This window comes from Microtus pennsylvanicus, chromosome 14 (assembly GCF_037038515.1).
Source record: "Microtus pennsylvanicus isolate mMicPen1 chromosome 14, mMicPen1.hap1, whole genome shotgun sequence".
Taxonomy (NCBI): domain Eukaryota; kingdom Metazoa; phylum Chordata; class Mammalia; order Rodentia; family Cricetidae; genus Microtus; species Microtus pennsylvanicus.
The window spans coordinates 52,692,221-52,711,358 of NC_134592.1; the positions used below are offsets into that span (position 1 = coordinate 52,692,221).

Sequence of the window (19,138 nt, forward strand, 5' to 3'; positions counted from 1 at the left end):
ACCATGGTACCTGAATTAGGTATTTGCGCTTGGCATTGTATTTTTGGAAGCTTTATTCAGGTTGTTGTGAGCATATGGAAATCTACTGGCTAAAATGTAATATAAGGAAAAATAAAAATGTCATGGGCTAAGGGAAAGTGCTTCAGCCCACTGAGGATGGGACCTCTGCACACAGAGACTAAGTTCATCCTCAGAGTGTCTGTGTGTCTTCAATTCACAGGCCCGTGTGAACCTACACACCTGCCCCGTGTTATCTGTGACATGGCATGTTGGTCTCAGTCCCAGCTGTAAGTGTCCTTCATGTTTCTGTGTGGTGGAGCCCACATTTTTCCCACATAGACTGAGGTGCATGAATCAGTATTCCAGCTATAAGCAGTTACCTGGACCACTCTGGTTCTTGGGTGGCCACTTGCTTGGTGGGAACAGGAGACTTTTAGGGCTTGTAGATATAAAAAATGCAGTGATTGCTGCTCTCATTGGAGATAAAGCTTGACTACACCTCCTCTCCTGAAATGACTACCTCCACAGTACCATGAATAAGCTAGTGCAGGGGTCCCTTCCCCAGCATCTGCTTGGTTTGTAAATACCAGATTTCCCATTTTAAGCTGTGTTATAGGTTTTCTTTTAGTTCTCTTTCTATTTTATATGTGTGGGTGTTTTGATTGCATGTATGTCTGTGCACCATGTACATTAATTGTCTGTAGGAGCTAGAAGAGGGTGCTGGATCCCCTGGAACTGGAGTTAAAGGCAATTATGAATAATCATGTGGGTACTGGGGCCCAAACCCAGTAAGACCCGTCTCAAAAAAGAAAGCTTAATCCACATATTCATGTAGATTTGGAGATGGAGCCATTGGCATGAGAAGTAGATAGATCCTAAGTGTAAAACTATGGTAGCATTAATAAGTTTTGAAAGTAAGAGAGATAGGAACTAGTAAGCTTGATGAGTCATGCTGTGATTCTCTCACCCTTCCTTCCCTGGCGTGTGATGCTCATCGGGTGCCTCCTTCCTGTTTTGTAACTGCCCAGCCTCCAGAACTGTGTATGTACTAGGTAAATTTGTATCCTTTGTAAATGGCCTAATCTTGGGTATTTTGTTACAGCAACAGAAAATGCACTAAGACAGATGAATAACTCTGCAGTTGTTATGTTGCTATCAGCTTTGTGTTCAAAATATGAAAATCAGTTTATCTTTGTTTCATTCAAAGAAATAGGCTTTTAAATGCCAGGCTCCAGTATTATAAGTCTTTAAATGTAATATTAGTCTTTAAATGTAAGTCTCCAGTCTTAATACATACATTTTCTAAGTTGCACGTTCATTTTTCCTTTTTGTTTCTCAATTTAAATAGAAATAAATGGCCTTCAACTCTGAACTTATTGCATTTACAACTATTTTCATTTGCAGAAAGCACTAAACTCAGAAGCTGAAAAGGCACTTCCTTATAAATGTCATTTATATATGAAATTCTCAGTGAAGCAATCTAACGTAATGAATGAAATTTGCACAGTTGCTTAGAGTTTTGCTGGCTGTTATGCAGGTTTTACAGACATGCACAAGCCTAGTATATAGATTTGAACTGTCTTTAAAATATGGCAGTTCCAACTTCTCTAATAGCTGTTACAAACAACTTTCTTTCCCTTTTTTTTTATTGATATTTATTGAGCTCTACATTTTTAACTGTTCCCCTCCCTGTCTTTCCCCTACCCTTCAGCACTCCCCCAAGGTCCCCATGCTCCCAATTTACTCAGGAGATCTTGTCTTTTTCTACTTTCTACTTCTCATGTACGTTAGATCTATGTATGTCTCTCTTAGTGTCCTCATTGTTGTCTAAGTTCTCTGGGATTGTGGTTTGTAGGATGGCTTTCTTTGCTTTATATTTAAAAATCACCTATGAGTGAGTATAGGTGGTAATTGTCTTTCTATGTCTAGATTACCTCACTCAAAATAATGTTTTCTAGCTTCATTTTCCTGCAAAATTTAAGATGTTATTCTTTTCTGCTGTGTAGTACTCTGTTGTATAAATGTACCACATTTTCCTTATCCATTCTTCAGTCGAGGGGCATTTAGGTTGTTTCCAGGTTCTGCCTATGACAAACACAGTTGCTATGAACATAGTTGAACACATGTCATTGTGGCACAATTTAACATCCTTTGGATATATACCCAAATGGTATTGCTGGATCTTGAGGAGGGTTGTTTCCTAATTTTCTGAGAAATCGCCACACATCCAAAGGGGCTGTACCAGCTTGCATTCCCACCAGCAATGCAGAAGTGTTCCCTTTTCCCCACAACCTCTCCAGCATAAGTTATCATCAGTGTTTTTGATCTTGGCATGTAAGATGGAACCTCAGAGTTGTTTTGATTTGCATTTCTCTGATGACTAAGGGTGTTGAACATTTCCTTAAGTGTCTTTCAACCATTTTAGATTCCTCTGTTGAGAGTTCTCTGTTTAGGTCTGTACTCCATTTCTCTTATTGGATTATGTGTTCTTTTGATGACCAATTTCTTGAGTTCTTTGTATATTTTGGAGATCAGACCTCTTTCTGATGTGGGGTTAGTGAAGATCTTTTCACATTCTGTAGGCTGTCATTTTATCTTGTTGACTGTCTCCTCTGCTTTATAGAAGCTTTTCCGTTTCAGGAGGTCCCACTTATTAGTTGTTTCTCTCAGTGTCTGTGCTACTGAGGTTATATTTAGGAAGTGGTTCCCTGTGCCAATGCATTCAAAGTGTACGTCCCACTTTCTCTTCTATAAGGTTCAGTATGGCTGGCTTTATGTTGAGGTCTTTGATCCATTTGGACTTGAGTTTTGTGTATGGTGATAGATATGGGTCTATTTTTATTCTTCTGTATGTTCATATCCAGTTATGCCAGCACCACTTGTTAAATATGCTTTCTTTTTTCCATTTGATATTTTTTGATTCTTCGTCCAAAATCAGGTGTTTGAAGATCTGTGGATTGATATCCGGGTCTTCTATTCTGTTCCATTGGTCCTCCTGTGATGGAGGAAGGTCATTGGTTAAAATAAAAGAAGCTGCTTGGCTCTCATTGGTTAGGAGATAGGTGGGAGGAGTAAACAGAACAGAATGCCGGGAGGAAGAGGAAGTGAGGGCAGACTCGACAGCTCTCCTCTCTGGAGCAGACGCAGGAGAGACGCCATGCTACCTGCTCCAGGGAAGGCGCACACGATGAAGCTCTGAACTAGAATCTTCCCGGTAAGACCGGTGCTCACAGATTGTTAGAGATGGGTTGATTGGGATATCAGAATTAGCCAGTAAGGGCTAGAGCTAAGGGCCAAGCAGTGATTAAAAGAATACAGTGTCTGTGTAATTATTTCGGGGCATAAGCTAGCCGGGCAGGCGGCTGGGGATTGGGGACGCAGCCCCGCCGCCCCTTATTACTACACTCCTGTCTGTTCTTTATTATTATTGTTATTGTTATGTAGCCGGCCAGAAGAGGGCACCAGACCTCATTACAGATGGTTGTGAGCCACCATGTGGTTGCCAGGAATTGAGTTCAGGACCTTTGGAAGAGCAGGCAATGCTCTTAACCACTGAGCCATCTCTCCAGCCCCCTCCTGTCTGTTCTTATGCCAATACCTCTTTTCAGTACTGTAGCTCTGTAGTAGAGTTTGAAGTCAGGGATTTTGATGCCTCCAGAAGTTCTTTTATTGTACAGGATTGTTTTGGCTATCCTGGGATTTTTGCTTTTCCATATGAAGTTGAGTACCATTCTTTCGAGGTCTTTGAAGAATTTTTCTGGGATTTCAATGGGCATTGCATTGAATCTGTAGATTGCTTTTGGTAAGATTGCCATTTTTACTATATTAATTCTGACTACCCAAGAGCATGGGAGATCTTTCCACTTTCTGGTGTCTTCTTCAATTTCTTTCTTCAAAGATTTAAAGTTCTTGTCCTACAAGTCTTCCACTTGTTTGGTTAGAGTTACTCCGAGATATTTTATATTATTTGTGGCTATTGTGAAGGGTGTTGATTCTCTGATTTCTTCCCCAGCCTTTTTATCATCTGTGTACAGGAAGGCTACTGTTTTGTTTTGTTTTTATTTTATTTGATTTGGTTTTTTTGAGTTAATCTTGTATCCTGCTACATTGCTGAAAGTGTTTATGAGTTGTAGAAGTTCCTTGGTAGAATTTTTGGGATCATTTATGTAAACTATCATATCATCAGCAAACAGTGAGAGTTTGACTTCTTTTCTAATTTGTATCCCCTTGAATTCCTTTTGGTATCTTATTGCTCTAGCTAGGACCTCAAGAACCATATTGAATAGATATGGAGAGAGTGGACAACCTTGTCTTGTTCCTGATTTCAGTGGAATCGCTAGGAGTTTCCATTTAGTTTGATGTTGGCTGTTGGCTTGCTGTATATTGCCTTAATTATGTTTAGGTATGTTCCTTGTATCTCTGCTCTCTCCAAGACCTTTATCATGAAGGAATGTTGTATTTTGTCTAAAGCTTTTTCGGCATCTAATGAGATGATCATGTGGTTTTTATTTTTCAGCTTGTTTATACGGTGGATTACATAGACAGATTTTTGTATGTTGAACCATCCCTGCATCTGTGGGATAAAGCCGACTTGATCATGGTGGATGATGATTCTGATATGTTCTTGGATTCGATTTGCCAGTATTTTATTTAGTATTTTTGCATCAGTTCAATGTTCATGAGTGAGATTGGTTTGTAATTCTCTTTCTTAGTAATGTCTTTCTGTTGTTTGGGTATCAGGGTAATTGTAGCCTCATAAAAAGAGATTGGCAATGTTCCTTCTGTTTCTACTGTGTGGAATAATTTGAGGAGTATTGGTATTAGTTCTTTGAAAATCTTGTAGAATTCTGAGCTGAAACCATCTGGTCCTGAGCTTTTTTTGGTTGGGAGACTTTTGATGACTGTTTCTATTTCTTCAGCAGTTATAGGTCTGTTTCATTTTCTTATCTGGTCTTGATTTAATTTTGGTAAGTGATATTTATCCAGAAAGTTGTCCATTTCCTTTAAGTTTTCCAATTTTGTGGAATACAGGTTTTCAAATTATAACCTGATGATTCTCTGGATTTCCTGTGTTGTTATGTCCCCCTTTTCATTTCTGATTTTATTAATTTGGATATTCTCTCTCTTTGGTTAGTTTGGGTAAAGGGTTTGTCTATTTTATTAATTTTTTTTTTCAAAGAACCAGCTCTTTGTCTCATTGATTCTTTGTATTGTTTTCTTTGTTTCTATTTTGTTAATTTCAGCTCTCAATTTGATTATTTCCTGCCATCCAGTTCTCTTAGGTGAGTTCGCTTAATTTTGTTCTAAAGTTTTCAAATGTTCTATTAATTTACTAGTGTGGGTTTTTTTTTTCCAGCTTCTTTATGTGGGTGTTTAGTGCTGTGAACTTACCTCTTAGCACTGCTTTCATTGTGTCCCATAAATTTGGGTATGTTGTGTGATCATTTTCATTGAATTTTAGGAAGTCTTTAATTTCTCTTTTTATTTCTTCCTTGACCTATTGATGATTCAGGTGAGCATTGTTTAATTTCCATGTGTTTGTGGGTTTTCTGGAATTAGTATTGCTGTTGACTTTGTGGTTTTAAACCATGGTGATCTGATATGGTACATTGGGTTATTCCAATTTTTTTTATATTTGTTGAGGTTTGTTTTGTTACCGAGTATGTGGTCTATTTTTGAGAGGGTTACATGAGGTGCTGAGAAGGTATATTTTTTTCTGTTTGGATGGAATACTCTATAGATATTTGTTAAGTCCATTTGAGTCATAACATCTGTTAGGTATCTTATTTCTCTGTTCATTTTTTGTCTGATTGACCTGTCCAATGGTGAGAGTGGAGTGTTGAAGTCTCCCACTGTGTGGGGTTTAATGTGTGATTTAAGCTTTAGAAGTGTTTCTTTCACATATGAAGGTGCCCTTGTATTTGGTGCATAGATGTTCAGTATTGAAATTTCCTCTTGATGAATTGTTCCTGTGACTAATATGAAATGACCTTCTTTGTCTCTTGACTGATTTTTAGCTTGATGTCTATTTTGTTAGATATTAGGATAGCTACACCTGCTTGTTTCTTAGGTCCATTTGATTGGTATATTTTTTCAACCCTTTACTCTGAGACGATGTCTGTCTTTGAGGTTGAGATGTGTTTCTTGTATGCAGAAGAAGGATGGATTCTGTTTTCGTATCCAGTCTGTTAGCCTGTGCCTTTTTATAGGTGAGTTGAGTCCATTTACATTAAGGGGTATGAATTACCAGTGATTCCTGTCTCCTGTTAATTTAGTTTTCATCATTGGTGATGTTAATTTGTGCGTTTTTTTTTCTCATTTGGGATTTGCTGTTATGAGATCATTAATTGTGTTTTGTTGGTGTAGCCATCTTCCTTGGGTTGGAGTTTTCCTTCTAGTATTTCCTTCCTTATGTAGGGCTGGGTTTGTGGCTAGGTATTGGTGAAAGCTAGATTTGCCATGGAATATCTTGTTTTGTCCTCCCAACTTCTCCTTCTTCTATACCTATTATTCTAAGATTTGGCCTTTTTATGGTGTCCCATATTTCATGGATATTTTGGGTTTAGCTTTTGTTAGATTTAATGTTTTCTTTGACTGATGAGTCTGTTTGCTCTATTGTATCTTCAGCACTTGAGATTCTCTCTTCCATCTCTTGTACTCTGCTGTTCATGCTTGCGTTTGTGGTTCCTGATCTTTTTCTCATGATTTCTGTATCTATGATTCCTTCGACTTGTGTTTTCTTTGTTGTTTCTATTTCAGTTTTCAAGTCCTGAATAGTTTCTTTTATATGTTTGATTTCATTTTCTTGGTTTTAAGTGATTTGGTGATATCTTCCAATTTTTTGACTTTTCCTCCATTTCTTTAAGGGAATTTCTCACTTCATCTTCAAGAATTTCTAACATATACTTGAAGTTATTTTTTAGTTCATTTTCTTCTGTTTCATCCATATTTGGTAGTTCAGATCGTGCTGTTGTAGGGTCTTTAGTTTTACTTGTGTTGTTCTTTGTGATGTAGCATGTGATCTTACCTTTTCTATTCATCTTTTCCTCTAATAGGTGTGGTTGGGGCTGTCTGAGATTCTCTTGAATAATCTTCTAGGTACCAGTGAATCCAAAGCTCAGATGGTTGTTCCTCGTGGTACAGTTAGTGTCACAGTTCTAACCGCTAGGTTACTCAGTGTTCCTGGAGATAGCTCAGCACTCTGGTCCTTGCTCTGCTCACTTGCAGTTTGCTGTCTCAGGCCTACTTTGGCCTAGGTTGCCACCTTTGCCCTGTTTCTGTAAATCCTGGTCTGGATCTCCTCCTGCAGAAGTCCCTGGCTTGGTGTTGAACCTGTTCTGGTGGAGATTGCTGACTCTGGATCTGGTCACTGGCTCAGTCCTGTTCCTCCAGTGTCCCGGGACTGGGTTTGCTCCCGGTGAGCTATTTGCTCTCTTTCCTGGGTAGCTGGTTCTGACTCACTACTGTTCACAAGCAACTTTTAAAGAAAAGAAAAGTTTTATATTGCCAAGTATCAGAGACCTTCTGTTATGGGTTACCTGGGAGGACAGTAGATAGTCTTCTTTGTGGCAAAAAAAAAAAAAAAGAGAGAGAGAGAGAGAGAAAATGATGAAAAAAATAGTGCTAGAATTTGAGAATCATAAAATACTATATTTGGGTGTTGTTTATTGGGTTTTGGTGATTAGGGTGGTTGAAGTGGGGTTTTGAGATAAATGGTCTTTCTGTCTAGTCTTGGCTGTCCTTGAAGTCTGTTAATGTTTGTTTGCTTTTAAAATTTATTTAATTTTACTTGGTGCGATAGCACGATAGCACGTGCCTTTAAACCCAGGACTTGGGAAGTAAGAGTCGGCAGATTTCTGTGAGTTCAAGGCCAGCCAAATCTTATATGGGGAGTTCTAGGACAGTCAGGGCTACATAGAGAGACCCTGTCTCAAGACAAAAACAGAGCAAACAAAAAAAGACTTATTTAATTTTATCTGTATGTGTGCATGCCTGAGTGTATGTTTGTATAACATGTGTTCCAGAGCCTGCAAGGTCAGATTTCCAGTATTAAAAATAAAGGCCATTGCAAAGTTCCAAATGGGTGCTGAGAATTGAACCCAGGTTGCCTGCAAGAGCTGTAGTAAGCACACTTAGTGGTTGAGTCATTTCTTCAGTCCCTTACATTTTTAAGAGTATGGTTTGAGATGTTGAAATGTTTATAGATTCATTCTGCTGTATAAACCACCAAACTCAAGATGTAGAACATTTTTTATCAAAGATATTCTAATCTGTCCTCCATCTTTAGGCCTAAGGGAACAATGACCCAACCCTGCTATTTGATTGTTGTAGAATTTCATAGAGATAGAATAATACAATAAATACAGTTGTGTTGTATACAATAATACAATAAATACAACTTTGCTTTATATCTGTATTATAGTATATATAAACACTTCATTCTTTTTTATCATTTGTTCCATTGTATGGATATGTTAATGGTATATTTATTCACCAATTTGGTAATATTTAAATTGTTTCTAATTTTATTTCTGTTATGAATAAAGTTGCTGTGAACTTTTGGATCAAATTCTATCTCTTGAGTAAGGTCTTATAGTTGGAATTCTTGGCCTGTATCTAACTCTTCAACAAATTGATGAACTATTTTCGGAGTGTATTATTTTGCACTCTCAAAATAACAGATGTGGGTTTTAATTGTTCCATACCCTCGCCCACACTTGGTGTTGTGAATCTCCGTGGTTATCTCACTATGGTTGTAGCTCCATTCATTTTCCTGGTGAGTGATAATGGTGAACATCTTCTCATACGCAATTTACCTTTCTCCTGTCTTGCTTGCCGTGCCCCTTCAAACCTGTTCAATGTATTTTATTGGCTTTGGTTTTTTTACTGTGTTTTGTTTTTCTTTTCTGAGATACACTCTAAATCTACCTCAGGCTGGCCTGGAACTCACCCTTTAGCAGTTTGGCCTTGGGCCTTTCCTTTTGAGCCTCCCAGGTGCTGGAATTTCAATCATGTGCCTTCACATCTGCTTAAAATTCTTTTTGAGATCACAGTCCTTTTTTTTTTTTTTTTTTTTTTTTTTGGTTTTTTTCGAGACAGGGTTTCTCTGTAGCTTTGGTGCCTGTCCCAGAACTAGCTCTTGTAGACCAGGCTGGCCTCGAACTCCCAGAGATCTGCCTGCCTCTGCCTCCCGAGTGCTGGGATTAAAGGCACGCGCCACCACCGCCCGGCAAGAGATCACAGTCTTTTAATTAAATATATATCTTAAAAATATTTCCTGTCATCTGTAGTTTACCCTTTATTTTTAACCATCTTTGAAAATAAAAGATTTTAACTTACCGAGCAACCTACGGTAAGGAAGGTCTAGCTCTTCTTGAACAACATGTAGTAGAAGTAAACACCTCTTGCCTGTGTGCTTTACTGTCCTGCACATTTGGGGGCATGTGTTAGTCACCAGTGGAAGTTGGTCTGAAGGGAAAACCCTGAGATCGTGTGATTCGTCAAAATATTAGTAGAAATTGAAAATGATGCAATTTTTTACTTTATAGAGTCTCATCCTCTAGACATTTTTTTTCTTTTAGAAGCATTATTTTCCTTTCCTCTGAGAAATTAACCTTTTTTTAATTAGATATGTAACAATACAGAATAACTTTCTTTTTGTTGTTTGGTTTGGGCTTTTGTTTTGCCTTTGCTTTCTGTATTGGTTGGGAGGCATGACTATTCCTAGGTATGGTGGAGTAGATGGACAGGGACATCTGGAAGAGTCCAGAGGGGACATAGCCACACTGAGCTGGACTATGTGGGGAGAAGGGAAGGAGAACCAGGTGCAGTAGCCAGGAGGCCAAAGGTACAAAAAGGTTGGGTAACCAAAATGTCTGGATTATAAAGGAAAGGGCAGCCCAGACCATGGACTGGAGAGGTGAGGGTAGAGGGTGGGGTATACCAGTCACACCCTGTAACATGTAGGGACTGAGGGGACTGGGAGAACCTGGCAGCCAGGTCCACTTTGATGCTCAATAGACACTTCAGCCTTTTGTCCAGGTTTGAAAGTAACACTACCATTTATGAGTGTGGATCTTAACGTAACACTGCCATTTATGAGTGTGGATCTTAACTATTGGTTTGTTTTCTTGTGTTTTATTTAGGGTTTTGCTGTTAGAAAAGTATTTTAGCTGAAATTATCTAAAGAGCTTTACATTGGTTTGGTTTGGTTTGGTTTGGTTTGGTTTGGTTTGGTTTTCCCGAGACAGGGTTTCTCTGTAGCTTTGAGTCTGTTCTGGAATTAGCTCTTGTAGACCAGGCTGGCCTCCAATTCTTAGAAATTCACCTCCCTCTGCTTCCCCAGTGCTGGAATCAAAGGTGTGTGTGCCCCACTACCCCTGTCTCACTTGAGAATCTCTTGTGATTGACATCTCTTATAACTTAAAGTGCTGCTGTTCCCAGTGTAGCATCATTACTTGTACCTAAGACCTGTGTGCTCAGCATTTGGCTTGGGTCACAGTGTTGTCTCCAGTCGTTAAAGCTTGAGTAAAAGCTTTATACCTGGTCCTCCTCCCTTACCATGTTGCTGTTTTTCCATACTGTCGCTCTGAATATGCACAGCAGGCTGAAGGTGATTTGCTTCTAAGTGAGTTAAAAGGTGGAAATTCTTTTAGAATATCCTTTCTACATATTTTAGTATGTGTGTATTAAGCATTTAGAAAATCATTTTAACTATTTTCTCCTATAGGAATCTCCAGAAGTTCAGTCTGTTTGGAGACATAAGTGTCGTACAGCAGCAAGGAAGTTTATCCAGCACATACCTCAGCCGGGTAGACCCTGACGGCAAGAAGATTAAGCAGTAAGTCAGTCACACAGTAAGCTTTACAGAACCATATGTTAATAATGAGTCTAGCTTTTGACTGAAAAAAATCACAGACAATCAAGAACAATGATATTTGTTTCCTATAAAATATATAGATATAGACAGGTGTGTGTGTGTGTGTGTGTGTGTGTGTGTGTGTGTGTGTGTGTGTGTGTGTGTGTAGCTAACCTACATGTGTGAAGATTTCAGATCTCCAAAGATCCCATGTGAATGCTGCATAGGCATGGTGGACTACCTATAATTCTAACCAGAAATTCTCCAGCAAGCTGGCTAACAGAGACTAGCCCTGTCAGCAACCTCTGGTTTGATGGAGAAAGCCTGCCTCAGACAGACACACGCACACAGTATTGGGATAGAATACATGTCCTAGAAACATCTTAAACAGTGAGTTTTAGTGGTGGTTATGTGACACAATAACATAAGCCTTTTAGGATAAATCATATTACTGTATATTTTATTTTATGTGTTTTAAGTGTTTTGCATGCACCACCTGAGTGTCTAGTTCCTACAAAGTCAGAAGAGGGAGTCAGATCCCTGGAGCTAGTTAGAAATGGTTGTGTGCCGCAGTATGAGTGCTGGGAGATGAACTTGGATTCTCTGCAGAAGAAAGTTCTCTTACAGCCCCTTACTGCTATTTAAAGGTGTTATTTTTTTATAAAGTAAGTCATATGTCATCAGTCTTTTCTTTCATAATGTTAATTTAAAAATGCTATTTTCCTCAGATGAAAAACATTTCTACATGTTTAATGTATCTTATTTGTTATATTGTAATGTGAGTTTAATTTCACTTGTGGGTTGCTTAGAAATCAATTAATGAGAAGAAAATTGTATCTCAACATTAAATGCTATGTATTGTCCCCCCCCCCTTTTTTTTTGGTTTTTTGAGACAGGGTTTCTCTGTAGCTTTGGAACCTGTCTTGGAACTAGCTCTCTTAGACCAGGCTGGCTTCGAACTCACAGAGATCCACCTGGCTCTGCCTCCCAAGTGCTGAGATTAAAGGCGTGTGCCACCACCGCCCGGTGTATTGCCCATTTTTTAAAGTCATTATTAAAAGATCAATGCTGAATGCTAGTGACATCATTGTGACATGTTTTTCTTGTAGAATTCAGCAGCTGTTTGAAGAAATACTGAGCAATAGTAGGCAACTAAAATGGCTGTCGTGTGGGTTTATGCTGGAAATAATCACCCCAACATCACTGTCGTCTCTGTCTAACTCAGTTGCCAGCACCCTGGAACACCTGAGTTTACTGGACAACAATATTCCTGGCAACAGCACTCTCATCACTGCAGTTGAACTAGAGCGGTTTGTAAATCTGCGTTCACTTGCCCTGGATTTCTGTGACTTCACAGCTGATATGGCAAGAGTCTTAACCGATAGCAACCATGTGCCTTTGCAGCGACTGTCTCTCCTGGTCCACAATGTTTCAGTGATGCACAAGTCATTAGATAACATGCCAAACGATGAGCACTGGAAAGCCCTATCACGGAAGAGCTCCAGCCTTCGGGTTTATCTAATGGCTTTTGATGTCAAGGGTGAAGACATGCTAAAGATTCTGAAACCCAGTATACCACTTGAAAGGGTTCACTTTGACAGCTACGTCACTTGTGTCTCAGGGGCTATTGTTGATCTTATATCCAGGCAGTACGACAAGTTCCTCACCCATTTTATATTGATGAATGATGTAATTGACACGTCTGGTTTTCCAGATCTTAGTGACAACCGAAATGAAGATCCGTTGGTTTTATTAGCATGGAGGTGCACAAAGCTCACTCTTTTGGCAATTCATGGTATGTGGTTTTGTTCACTATGACTTGATACTGACATCATACCTAAACTATTTTATGCTGGTAAATGTATCAGGAGTTGTTAGCAAGTTCTGTCTCAGTGCCCTTCTATTGCTTTTTCTTGCCGTGGGGCATTTGATAGTAATTAGCTAAGAAAACAGATGTGTAACTACCTGCAGTGGATATATTCACTCCAGTCAGAAGATCTGAAATGTTTAGGACAGAAAGAGGTAAAGCGTGGCTTTGATATTTATAGCCTCATCTTTTCGATTCTAGATTGATGTATTATATTTTTTAAATAATCTGTTAGGTACATGTTTATTTCTTAGCCATTCATCTTAGTATGAATGGAGTTGCTATTCAGATAAACTAAGAGAACATTTTACTTCAAAGACAGTCACAAATCCATAATCTCAGCTCTTGAGAGACTGAGTTAGGATTGTCATGAGTATGAGAGGGCAGTCTAGAGTCTAGGCAGCAGAAGTGAGTGCTTTCTAGGCCAGCCTGAGCTACAGACTGAGACCTTGTTTAAAAACTAAGAATAAGCAGGGCATAGTGGCTCACACCTTTAATTCCATAACTCCAAAGGCAGAGGCAAGCCTCTGAATTCAAGGCCAGCCTGGTCTACAAAGCTAATTCTAGGATAGCCAGGGACTCTACACAGAAAAACCCTGTCTCCAAACAAAACAAAACAAAAAATACAATAAATATTAAAGCAAGCAAAGAATGTCTTTTTGGTCTTTTGCTTGTTTGTTTGTTTGTTTGTTTGTTGTTTTGAGACAGGGTTTCTCCATGTAACAATCCTAGTTGTCCTGGAACAAGCTCTTGTAAACCAGGCTATTATGCCGAACCTGTTTTGTTGTTTTGTTTTTGTTTTTTTAGATTTTTATTTATTATGTATACAGTGTTTTGGCCAGAAGAAGGCACCATGTCTCATTACAGATGGTTGTGAACCACCATATGGTTGCTGGGAATTGAACTCAACCTCTGGAAGAGCAACCAGTGCTCAACCTTTAAGCCATCTCTCCAACCCTGTAAAGACTATCTTAAGCTCACTCTGCTAACTCTTTCATTGTTTTTGAAACTTTTTTTCTTAGCCTAAAGTTGTGATTTTTTCAGGTTTTACTTGATGATTGGGCCATACAGTTACAGGTAGTAGCCAGAAGCAGATCCATATTGAAGTCGAGAGGCGTTGCTGAGGGGATGTGGTTGACTGATTAAGTGCTGACTGTGCGAGTGTGGGGCCAGAGTCCGATCCTGAGCTCACACAACTGCCAGGCAGCATGGGCGGCCATCTCTAGTCCTCTGCTCAGACAGACAGTCCCTGCGTCAAACTGGCTAGCCACACTGGCCAGTCGAGCTCTGCTTCAATTTCAAGGTCCTGCCACAACAAAACAGAGAGCAACCAGGAAAGACAGCCAGTGTCATCTTGAGACCTCCACAGTCAGGCACACACGTGCATACACACATGTACATGCAGTACACATGCAGTACACACTATAAAATAAAACAGGAATCAGCAGGGGGAAAAGGTTATTTAAAAGTTTACTTAAACCGCCCTTTTAAAGCTTTTTCTTCTTTCAAGACGTTAATAGAGGCAAAGCTTGCCTGTCATCTCTCCCCTTACCTTCCCAGAGGTGGCCTCTGTTCTAAAGTTGGTGCATACTCCTATGATTTTTATGATTTCTGATAATGAACAGTTATTTTTAAAGTTTCAAGTGTCTTGACTTTGGACTCTTAAAATACCATAGGAAATGATTTTTACAATGAAAAATTCTAGTTTATTATATGTTAGGTTTTTTTGTTTTTGTTTTTTGTTTGTTGTGATTTTTCAAGACAAGGTTTCTCTGTATATCCCTGGCTGTCTTGGAACTCGTTCTGTAGACCAGGCTGGCCTTGAATTGAGATTGCCTGTCTCTGCCTCCCAAGTGCTGGGATTAAAGGCAAGAAACACCACTGTGTGACTCTATGTATTGTTAATAGGGACTTATATAAGAAATAAAATGTGCTCCTTATAATAAATCATTATCCAAAGTTAAAAATGTATTTATATACTTTAAATGTTTTTTGTTTTGCTGAATAAATACCAGAATAAGATGATCCACTACTTACCAGCTAGTGTTCTTAAAGATGGTATGAAACTCTTAGGTAGTCATGTTTCTCTGTTCTCAGTTTGCTTTAAGGGGAAAGGACCAGCATGGTGAAATACCAGTGTGAAGCTTCTCAAGAAGCGCTTACTGAGGAACAGACTAACTTATCAGAGACAGAATAAAACAGAAGAGAATGACAGAGTTACCTTTTGCTTATCTTTAAGGTTACACCGTGTGGGCACACAACCTCATTGCCATTGCTCGTCTTCGTGGCTCTGATCTAAAAGTGCTTGAAGTCACCGAAGAAAGCATTGATTTTGACCAAGGTGAACTAGCCGACCAGGATGTGGATCCAGTACATAACCTTATTGAGCAGGTATCCCTGGGCCTTGGTCAACCTTGGCATGCAGTCTTGGACATTGAATCACTCAGTGTCTTCACTGAACCAAATCGTCATTTTTACAGAGAGATGCAAAGCTTCAGCGAAGATATTTAGCTTTTTTAAAATGTATAATTCCCGTGGCTACATATGCAAGTAGGGTCCCATTATGTTTTTTTTTCCAGTAGTATAAACTAATCCTTTTGTGCTGTGTTTAATCAGTATTAGCTTTATAGAATTATATATGTATATTCTACTTCTTGATCAAAGAACGTAGTCGGGTATTGGTTTTAGAAGTTCAAAGTGACACTGTATAGGGCTTTCACGGTTAATGAGATTGTTACCAAACCTTAAGGACATACAGCCAATGATTATCTGAGGTTGCTGGCTAACTTTTTCACTGAGTTACTCTGCCTTTTTGACATTTTTATTCTTTGTTTGTCAGAATCCAGAGCTCAGGAGCCAAATATTTTTATACGAATATATATATATATATGAATATCCATAGCCTGGTGGATTTGTATGCAATGCACTGCATCTTTGTATTCTGATAGCATCTCATTGATTTTGGTTTGAAATGGAAGGGAAAAATAGTATCCCAAATGAGTTACCTTTAACAAGGCTGAGTTTAACTTTCATTACCTATATAATAATTGATATTGCCAATTACCATTCTGAATTTCATATAGTATAAGTTAGACATTGCTTAATCCCTTTTTAAATGCATTTACATAAACATGAGCACTCAAATTGCTGGATTTTTTAAACTATATCCGACAATTTTTTTCATCTGTTACATTCAAGTTAGCTTCTTTAGCCCAGATATCAAAACAGTGGAGGAAGAAAGGAACCATATTCCAGGGAAACCTCTGAGGCTAAGTCAAAGCACAGAACTGTAGGCGCACAGGCTTGCAAACCAACATTACTCGTGAAATCCCTAACAAGTCACTGGATTCTCTCTGTCAGCGCGCGTGTCAGCTGCCAAAGAATAGATTTACATGAAGAAGTGCCCACATGCTGGCAGGGGCTGGCTGGCTTTGGCCAGCCAGATACTGCTAGATTGTAATATTTAAGGTCGAATTTCGACCTGTGGTACACAGCTGTGCTGTGGCTCAGTCAGCAACCTCAGAACTCTGAAAAAAAAAAAGAAAAAAAAGAAAAAAAATGCACCTGTTTCACTGTGAATAGTGAATGTAAAGGAAAGAAAGGAAAAACCAAAAGCTTGTTCCATCCCAGGTATGAGCTGCTATGATACGTGAAGAACATTCCATGAAGTATGTTTTAAAACCTTGTTATATCTGAGCGGCTTTAAAAGCCAATTTCACTGTTTCAGGGCAACCGCGGTACAGACGTGGTCTCTGTGAGACTTCCACCTGACCCAAGTTTTAAGTGGTACGAATGTTGTGCATTTAACGTTAAGGACAGTCTGCAATAATAAAGTAAGTAGCCAACGTGGGTGCCCAGCAGTGCTGAGACCTGGCTGCTCTATTGTAAGCTTTGGAAACACAATTTATGCAACAGATGTCCAGATATGATTCTATTTATGGAAAAAGTTTATATGTTTTACAAATGGTTTTACCATCTTATATTAAATGACCTTTTGACAGGTGTGCACTGTTTTGTCTCCAGTGAGCACATACCATGCGGATTTTATATGTACATCAGTAGTGTGAATCCACTGGCACAGTGTGTGTAAATGCCAGATGTGGTGAGATTTTATCTTGTATATGTGATCTGATAAAATAACTCCTGACAGAAACTGTAAGGAAACCAGCTGAATGTCTGACCTGATGACTGATGTTGTGTGGTTTATGTTAAATGTATATTCTTTTAATCAATGAATAAAGCATTAAAAAGTGACCGTTGTGATGTATTTCATTGAATATGAAACACAGAGTGTTAATGTTTAAATAAAAAATCTTAGACTGCATGGTATAGAGAGTCTAAATTGTCACTTTGAGAAAAGGCAAGCTTAAAAACAAGACACTAAGCCAAGCATGCTAGCACGCTTCTGTCATCCCTGCCAGCTCTTGAGAGATGGAGACTGGAGGATCAGAAGTTCAAGGTCATTGCCTTAGTTACTTTCCTGTTGAGGGGACAAACACCGTGAACAGGAATATTACAGAAGAAAGTGTTTAATTGGGCTTACAGTTTCAGGGGGCTGAAGTCCAAGATGAAGGAGGAAAAGCATGGCTACAGGAACATCTGAGAACTCACAAGGAGGCGGCAGAAAGAGCGAGCAAGCACAGGTCTTTCCATATCTGATTGTTCTATTGCTGTGAAGAGACGCCATCAACAAGGAAGCATTTAACTGGGGGCTTGCTTATTGTCTCAGTGGCTTGGTCCACCATTATGAGAGGAGAAGGGCACAGCAGGCAGGCATGGTGCTGAAGAAGTAGCTGAGTTTTACATCCTGATCCTTAGGCAGCAGCCTGGGGCCAGGGGATGGGAGTACTCTTGGCCTGGCGTGGGCTTTTGAAACCTCAAAGTCCATCCCCTGCAGCAAATCACCTCCAACAAGGCCACACCTAGTAATCTTTCCAGACAGTCTACCAACTGGTGACAAAGCATTCAAATGTTGAGCTATGGGGACCATTCTCATTCAAACCACCACACCCACCCTCAGTGACAGGCAACCCCTCCTTCTCAAACAGTCCCGTCAACTGGAGACCAAATATTCAAACCAAATATTCAAAGCCAGTGAGGTCATTTATTCAAACCTCTACAGTCATGTGCTAGTGCAAAGTGAGTTTGCAGCCAGCTTTTTAGCTGTGTGAGGCCCCAGCTCACAAAGGCCACTAGACTGGTTAACAAAATCCCGGTGTCGTGTGTGTTTAGTATACACTATTGATACAGCAAATTTAAAGGTGCTTCTTATTCTTTTTAAATTCTTTATTAGATGCAGAAATATTTTTAGCAACTATTTAACCGTGAAAGCTCTATGCAGTGTCACTTTGAACTTTTTGATTATTTCTTAGACAAACGGATGCCTTTGAGTGACTCAGCATGTGTGTGTACATAAATGCACCCATGTGTTTGCAAAGGAGAAGACTCGGTAAAGAGGATGAGCATCCAGGTGAAGGGGGAAGTACTGAACTGAAGGGCTCAGCTTCTGGGCTCTGGTTCTGCCTGCTTCAATACAAGCTCCTTTGTCAGTTTTCATCTCTTGGCAGGCCCCCTTAATCCCAGGAAGCAGATCTCTTGGAGGCCAGCTAGTCTACAGAGTGAGTTCTAGGACAGCCAGGACTTCACAGAGAAGCCCTGTCTCGGGGGTGGGGGGTTGTAGAAAAAAAAAAAACAGTTTGTAGACCAATGAGATAATTGTTAAAAAAAAAAATAGTGAATATTTTCAACACAGTGAAAATACTACTTTACTTGTTTTGCAGGACTCAAAATATACCTTCGTTATAAGGTGTTTCCCTTGCGTGTGCAAAGACCCTGGGATCTATCCCCAGCTGTGGTGGTTTGAAAGAAAATGACCCCCAAAGGGAGTTGCACTATGAGGAGGTGTAGGCTTGTTGGAGGGAGTGTCACTGTGGAAGTGGGCTTTGAGGTCTTCTTTGCTCAAACTTCCCTCAATCAACTTCCTGTTGCCTGCAAGATGTAGCACCCTTAGCTCCAGCACCACATCTGCTTGCACGCTGCTGTGCTCATTATGACAGTGAGCTGAACCTCTGAAACTTTAAGCAAGCCACCCCAATTAAAAGTTTTCTTTATAAGAGTTGTGGTCATTGTCTCTTCACAGCAATAAAAACCCTAACAAAGACACTAGCACTGCTAAAGAGACAAGAATAAAATAAAATCATTTTTCTGTATCTCCCACTGTCCTGAAATTAAAGAATTTAGGGAGTCTGTAGGGTAGGGCTGGAAGGACAGAGTGCTTATGACTGAACACACACACACAATGCAGAAATTGCTTTGCTTGGGCTTATGACAAGAATCACAGTGGCTCTTTATGACACCAGTGACAACTGCGTACCTGGAGTAGCACGCAAACAGATAGGAATGATATTCAGGGG

The 19,138-nt window shown here is 39.5% G+C and overlaps 1 protein-coding gene across 1 annotated transcript in view; it reads left to right on the forward strand.

Annotated features, from left to right (window-relative positions):
• Fbxo33 (F-box protein 33) overlaps positions 1–16,979 on the forward strand; it is a 32,712-nt gene extending 15,733 nt beyond the window's left edge. The window contains exons 2-4 of the mRNA XM_075947445.1: positions 10,730–10,840; positions 11,968–12,653; positions 14,965–16,979. Of these exons, the coding sequence (XP_075803560.1) occupies positions 10,730–10,840; positions 11,968–12,653; positions 14,965–15,236 (1,069 nt within the window). The 3' untranslated portion in view covers positions 15,237–16,979. The remainder of the gene's footprint in view (positions 1–10,729; positions 10,841–11,967; positions 12,654–14,964) is intronic.
• The last annotated feature ends 2,159 nt before the right edge of the window (positions 16,980–19,138 follow it).